Source organism: Eriocheir sinensis, chromosome 29 (assembly GCF_024679095.1).
Source record: "Eriocheir sinensis breed Jianghai 21 chromosome 29, ASM2467909v1, whole genome shotgun sequence".
Taxonomy (NCBI): Eukaryota; Metazoa; Arthropoda; class Malacostraca; order Decapoda; family Varunidae; genus Eriocheir; species Eriocheir sinensis.
Window position 1 is genome coordinate 13772945 of NC_066537.1, and position 7500 is coordinate 13780444.

The window sequence follows — 7500 nt, forward strand, 5'->3', positions numbered from 1 at the left end:
TATTTTTTCCTTTCTTTGTGCCCTTGAACTGTCTCCTTTGTTTAAAAAAAAAATAGTGTGATGAAGTTAAGAAGTATATGGAACGTTCACACCAAGGCTGGGAGCTGAAGATACAGGAGGGGTTAGGGAGGTTATTTTACCCTGCAGTGGAATGATACGTGTTGCTGCTGATTATCCAGACTGGGTCCCTCCATATCTTTATCTCTCCCTCTTCCTCTCTCTCTTCCTCTCTCCTCTTGATCTTCCTCACTCCTCTCTACATTTTAACTTCTTCCACTTCTCTTATCTTCCCTATTTCTATTGTCTACGTGTTCATGATGAAGTATATTGACTCACACCTACATACAGAAACATAATATACACTAATGCAGGTTTTGATTCAGTTTAGTTAATTGGCGTCCAAAATTAATGCAGATAATTCATTCGTGTGACACAATTCATTTACTCTCTTGTTAGTTAGCTCAGGCGGACGCAAACGGACAGGTGACTCGATATATGTAAATTATAATATTCCTTAAGACTGAACTTTTTGAAAATTATCTTTGCTTAATTTCTGCTTTAAGTTCGTATTTTTGTACCCAAAGTATGTGTGTAATCATTTCTCTCTCTCTCTCTCTCTCTCTCTCTCTCTCTCTCTCTCTCTCTGTGTCTCTCTCTCTCTCTCTCTCTCTCTCTCTCTCTCTCTCTCTCTCTCTCTCTCTCTCTCTCTCTCTCTCTCTCTCTCTCTCTCTCTCTCTCTCTCTCTCTCTCTCTCTCTCTCTCTCTCTCTCTCTCCAGTCTTCACGTTTGTTAATATCATTATTATTATTATTATTATTATTATTATTATTATTATTATTACCTCGCTTCTCACCTGCTACCTGAGTTAATTAGAGTCACCTGCACCTTTGCACGTGAGGACAAGTGTGAGAGCGAGAGGTTACCTGAGGGGGGGAAGAAGGGGGGTCATGTTGCAAGGGTGAGGGGTGGGAGGGGTGAGCAGTGACGGGGAGAGGAAAAGGGAAGGGAGAGGTGGGAGATGTTTGCGGGAAGAAGGGAGGAAAAGGCAAAAAGGGGAGAGAAGGAAAAGGGAGAATAGAGATGGGGAGGCATACGAGATGGGAGGAAGAAGGGAAGAAGAGGAACAGGAGGAAGAAGGGGAGGGTAAAAGAAGGCGATTGAGGTTGTCTAGAAAAAGAGAGGGAGGGAAGGAGGAATCAGAGAGAGAGAGAGAGAGAGAGAGAGAGAGAGAGAGAGAGAGAGAGAGAGAGAGAGAGAGAGAGAGCAAGCTCTTACGTTCGTCCCCATCCTCCTTCCTTTCTCCCTTCCTTCCCATTTTCCTTTCCTCCTTTCTTTCTTCCATCCTGCGTTCCTATTTTTTTCCTTCCTTCCTCTCTTCCTTTCTTTCTTTCCTTACTTCTTTTCTTCTTCCCTTCCTCTCTTCCTCCTCTCAGTCCTCCTTTTCTCCTTTGCATCCTCTCCATTCATTTCTTATCTCTGTCATTTAATTCCTATTCTTTCAACTCATTTCTACCTTCCTTCCGTCTCTCTTCCTCCTCCTCCTTCACCTCCTCCTCCTTTTTCTCTCTACCTGTGCGTGAACATATATTTAGCACATCTATCACACACTTCATGGAGGAGGAGGAGGAGGAGGAGGAGTGGTGTAAGGGCGGTGTGGACTTTCTTGGCAGTGACCTTTCTTACTTCTTTCCTCCATCTCCCTCCCTCCCTCCCTCCCTCTCTCTCTCTTCCTCCCTCCCTCCCTCCCTTCCCCCTCCCTCCTTTCTTTTCCTCAAGCCTTTCTCGTGTCTTCCTCCTTACCTCAACTCTTCCTTCGTAATCTCTCTCTCTCTCTCTCTCTCTCTCTCTCTCTCTCTCTCTCTCTCTCTCTCTCTCTCTCTCTCTCTCTCCATCTTTTTTCCTCTTCTTTTTCCTCTTCTTCTTCTTCTTCTTCTTCTTCTACTTATTGTTGTTATTATTATCATTTTTATTATTATTATTATTATTATTATTATTATTATTATTATTATTATTATTATTATTATTATTATTGTTTTTACATTTGTTTTATTCGTCTCATCATTTCATCCCTTGCTTCTCTTCCCGCGTCAGCATCACCACACCACCACCACCACCTCTACCACCACCCAACACCCATCACCCCCCACACCACCACCACTACCATGGAGATCAAAGACAGAGGCCATTGTCTCACCTCTTTGCGTATCTCCTTTATTTTCGTCTTCACCACCACCACCACCACCAATACCTCCACTACCATCATCCACAAAATCACCTCCAGTAGTGTTATTTCCTATCATCACCTTCATTACTACTACTACTACTACTACTACTACTTCTAATAATAATAATAATAATAATAATAATAATAATAATAATACTATCCCTATAACCATCATCACCATTAGTCCATTACAACTATTACAATATCCACTTCCTCAAACGTCATCACCACTTTCCCCTCAAGCAACAATTGTATAGTTCTTGTCCATTATGTTCTCTCTCTCTCTCTCTCTCTCTCTCTCTCTCTCTCTCTCTCTCTCTCTCTCTCTCTCTCTCTCTCTCTCTCTCTCTCTGCGTCACTGAAAGTTCCTCAGTGCCATCCTCTCTAGCCTCTGACGTTTGAGAGAGAGAGAGAGAGAGAGAGAGAGAGAGATTACCATTGCCTATTTCTTCTTTTTTCTTTCCCTTACATTGTTCTAGCATCGTCCTCCTCCTCCTCCTCCTCCTCCTCCTCCTCTTTCTACTCCTCTTTCTCCTCCTCCTCCTCGTATGAATGTCTAGATAAGAATGGAAGTGAAGGGAGAGTGAGAAGGAAAAAGGAAGAGAAAGGAGGTAAATTGTCATGTGTGTGTGTGTGTGTGTGTGTGTGTGTGTGTGTGTGTATGTGAGAGTTTAGGATTGGGAGGGAAGGGGAGGGAAGGGAAGGGAGGGGAGGAGGGGAGGGGTGGGGAAATGTGAGGCAATAGGGTAATGTCACCCCAACACCCTCCCCCCCCTTAACCCCCTTTGAGACAGCTTAGGGAAGTGGAGGAAGGAAGGAAGGAAGGAAGGAAGGAATGCAAGTGAATGGGAAGAAAGGATAGGGATGGAAGCGAGAAGGAATGAAGAAGACCAAAAGAAGAAGTAATGAAGGAAAAGAGGGGAAGGAAGGAGAGACTGGAGAAAAGATAATGAAAGGAAGAGTGCGAAGAGAGAAGACGTAGAGAAGGAAGGTGAAAAAAAAGAATAAGTAAGGAAGCAATGAAGAAGGAGAAAGGAATGGAAGGAGAAGGAAAGAACAGGAAGAAGAAAGGAAAGAAAGATAGGGAAGGAAGAGGGGAAGAAGAGAGACGGGAGAAGGTAAAGAGAGGACAGAAGAAATAAAGGATAGATTGTCCAGATAAAAATAAAGAAAAAACAGGAGAAAGGAACAAAGAAAAATGGAGGAAAGAGAAGAATAGGAGAAGGAAGACTTAGATAGTGAAGAATGTGTTCCCCTCCTTCCCTCTCCCCATCTCTTACCCTTCTCTTCCCTTCCTCTTACCCTTCCCCCTCCCTTCATTACCATCTTTCCTTTCCATTACCTTCCCTTCTCCCTTTACATCTTTATCTTCCCTTTCTCTTATCTTCCTCCCATACACAAATTATATATTACTACTACTACTACTACTACTACTACTACAACTAATACTCGTCGTTGTTGTTGTTGTTATTGGTATTGTTGTTTTTATTATTGTCGGTGGTGGCGTTCCTGTGAGTGTGTGTGTGTGTGTGTGTGTGTGTTTACGTATATAGGAAGTATGTGCGTCAGAAGGGGCGCTGATGGCCGTGCCTATATAGGTAAGGGAAGGGGTGAAGGGAGGAAGGGGAGGGAAGGGAGGGAGGGAGATAAGAATAGGAGGAGGAGGAGGAGGAGGAGGGGGAAGGTGGGAAAGAGATGTGTTCTGACGCCTTTTACCCCTCCCCCCCCCCTTTTCTCTCTTCCCTCTCCCTCCTTCCTTCTCTCCTCTCCCATCTCCTCCCCCTCCCCTCTCCTCCCCTCAAGCACACCTGCATGACGCCACCCATTGTTGAGGGACAGGTGAGAGAGAGAGAGAGAGAGAGAGAGAGAGAGAGAGAGAGAGAGAGAGAGAGAGAGAGAGAGAGAGAGAGAGAGGGAAGAAGGGAAAGAATTCAGTCTTTTTTTTTCTTATATGTATTTTTACCTTTATTTTTTTCCTTTTTTTATTTTTATTTATTGGTTTGTATATGTTATTCTTTATTTTGTTTTCATTATCTTTATCGTCATCATTCCCTTTCTCTCTTATCTATCTATCCATCTTCTCCTCTCTCCCCCCCCCCCCCCCCTTGCTCTCACATCAACACCGCCACTCTCACCATCACTCACCACCTCCACATCAGCCACTCCACATCGCCCCTTACAAACCCCTCTTCCACCACCACCACCACCACCACTCTTTACCGCCACCATCACCATCATCATCTCTCTCCCAGTCATCACCATCACCATCATCATCTCTCTCCCAGTCATCACCATCACCATCATCATCTCTCTCCCAGTCATCACCATCACCATCATCATCTCTCTCCCAGTCATCACCATCACCATCATCATCTCTCTCCCAGTCATCACCATCACCATCATCATCTCTCTCCCAGTCATCACCATCACCATCATCATCTCTCTCCCAGTCATCACCATCACCACTTCTTATAACTGTGATTGAAATGCCAGTCAGAATAGTGTAAAAAAAAACGTCACCACCATTGCTCCTGAACATCATCACCATTTTCGTTCCACCCCCCATTGTCCCCCCTCCCTCCACCCTCCCAGCATCATCACCACCACTCACCTCCACTCCTCTCCTCCCCCAGGTGCCAAAATGGAGTGGATGGTTATGAGCATGGACCGCTTCTTCGCCCCCGCCATCCAGCTGGGCACTTACATGGGCGACAAGTACGTGGTGCCGCCCAACTGCCAAGGTAAGGACACCGACGTTGATACACACACACACACACACACACACACACACACACGGACTTACACACGCACACACATACTATCATGCACTTAAGGGGACATACATTCAGGGTTTACAGACACGGACATACAGACAGACAGATATGACAGAAGAAAAAAAGGAGGGAAGAAAGAAAGAAGAAAAAAAGAGGGAATAAATATAACCAGAGAAGAAAGATGTACATAGACACACACACAGACACACAGACATAAGGACGCGTACAGAGGTTTATATTCACGGACTGAGATGTACGTAGACACAAAAATTAAGGGGATGGGGGAAATACGGACAAGGATGAAAAGAATCGTACTTAAAAACACGTACAGAGATATGAGGACACACACACACACACACACACACACACACACACACACACACACACACACACACGGCTGAATGCACACCTACTCACGCACACACGAACGCACACAAGCCACACGCGACTACTCACGCGTACACACACACACACACACACACACACACACACACACACACACACACACACACAAGAATGACACGTGTTACATAGTTTCCAATGTATTTTCTTCGTTTTTGTTGTTATTCTTTGTTTCTTTATTTTTGACTTATGTAAATGTTTTGAAGTGTATCTTTAGTGCATGTTTGATTGCTTTTATGTTTTATTCCATATTATCATTTATCATTCATTCTTTCATTTTCTTCACGGTAACTCACTCATCCGTCTCCCATTGTATGCTCTCTGTATTCATCTGATTTTTTTTTTATGCATAGAAAAGATCATATTCACACATTTTCAACTTCAATATCATTTTCTTCTCATATCATAATCATTAACATAAAAAAACATCACTATCATAATCAGCATCTTCACCATCAATATCATCACATTCGTTCACTGGTGTCTATTCTTCCACTCATTAAAATCATCATCATTATCATCATCATTACTATCATCACTATCACCACTACCATTACCATCATTCTTATCATCATCATCATCATCACCATCATCATTATCACTAAGAGAAGAAAGTCAGGTAAGAAGGCGGTCCAGAAAGCAAGGTGAGTGTTGATGAGTTCGCACACCTGCCAGCTACACCTCCGCGGCCTCACCCTCAGCGCCACTCAGGTAAGGTTCTGTTACGTCTCGGGAATATTGCGAAAAGCTGTGTGCGTGTAAAGTTCGCGTTTTTGTTCGTTTTTTTCTTTGTTTTTTTTCGTTTTGTTTTGTTTTTATTTGGTGATATTGTGAAGAGTTGTGAAGTTATTTTTCGCGTTTTTTTTTTGTAACGTTGCGAAAAGCTGAGTGATAAGTTTGCCGTTTTTCTTTCTCGTTTTGATAACACTGTGAAGAGTTATAAGTTTCACGTTTTTTTTTTTTTTCCTACATTGAAAAAAAAAAATGAGCCTTGCGTTTTTCTTCCGAGAACGAGAGAAAAAAAAGACGCACGAAAGCAAAATTGTGTAAAATTCGCTAGTATTTTTTTCCTTCTTTTTGAATGGAAGACGAGGACGAGGAGGAGGAGGAGGAGGAGGAGGAGGAGGAGGAGGAGGATTTGAAAGCGACTTAATGTTAGACGAATTAAAGCAATGATATAAAGTGATGGAAGGAGGAAAGTAATGCGAAAGAAAAATAGAAAAGGGAAAGTATGGAGGAAATTGGATAGCGATGGAGGAAAAAGTGATACCGAACGAGAAAATAAGGGAGAAGGGAAAACAGGGAGATGGGGAGAGGGAGTAATCGAGACGAAGAAAAATATTGGTATATGAGGAGGGAGGGAGGCCGTATTAGCTTACAAGTCAAATCCGAGAAGTTTCGGGTTCCTATAGAGTTCGGGATGAATAACTCTGTAGGGACCCGAAACTTCTCGGATTCGAATTGTAATACGGCCCATTATCAGTCCTTCATAGTATTCCCGTTTTCTATTAGGTTTATTCTTTTACTGTGGTCTGCCCTGAAAGATGGTGAGAGAAAACGGTCCCTGCCAACGAGAGAGAACGGGCCTGTCACTGCCTTTATGGGGGAGTTGCTGCAGATTGTACCGTGACGTCTTCATATGTATGACTATTTTATTTTCATCCTTTCTTTGTTACAACTTTTACATGTATAACTTTATTCCATATCTCAAATGCAGCCTTTTTTTTTCTTAACGTTCAGAATTGCTTTGAGAATAAGGTTGTTGCAGATCATTATGTATTTCGTTTAATTATTCATTTGCTCATTTGTTTACGTAGTTATTTACTTAACGACGCTCTACCTACTTATATAGAAGGATTAGGGCAAAAAAAATCAGTTCCTTTAGTATATCATGTTTCCTGTTGCTTGCTGAGTATAGTTTTCTTTCTGTGTCGCGGCATTATTTTCGTAGGGCCATAGTATTTTTGCAAGTATACGGTAGAAAAGATAGAAGATGGGTATCGCCGATCAGAGAAAACGAGCACGCCATTGCCTAGCGCATCTTTAAAGACTGACTGAACGAAAATAAACGTGAGCCTTATTTCGTTAACTTCAGTTCTT

The 7500-nt window shown here is 42.7% G+C and overlaps 1 protein-coding gene across 11 annotated transcripts in view; it reads left to right on the forward strand.

The window, feature by feature from the left end:
• LOC127005094 (protein timeless-like) overlaps window positions 1–7500 on the forward strand; it is a 101326-nt gene that overhangs the window by 34673 nt on the left and 59153 nt on the right. For all 11 annotated transcript variants that reach the window (XM_050873652.1, XM_050873653.1, XM_050873655.1 and 8 more), the window contains one exon: window positions 4858–4965. In XM_050873652.1, coding sequence (XP_050729609.1) covers window positions 4866–4965 — 100 coding nt within the window. In that variant the 5' untranslated portion in view covers window positions 4858–4865. The remainder of the gene's footprint in view (window positions 1–4857; window positions 4966–7500) is intronic.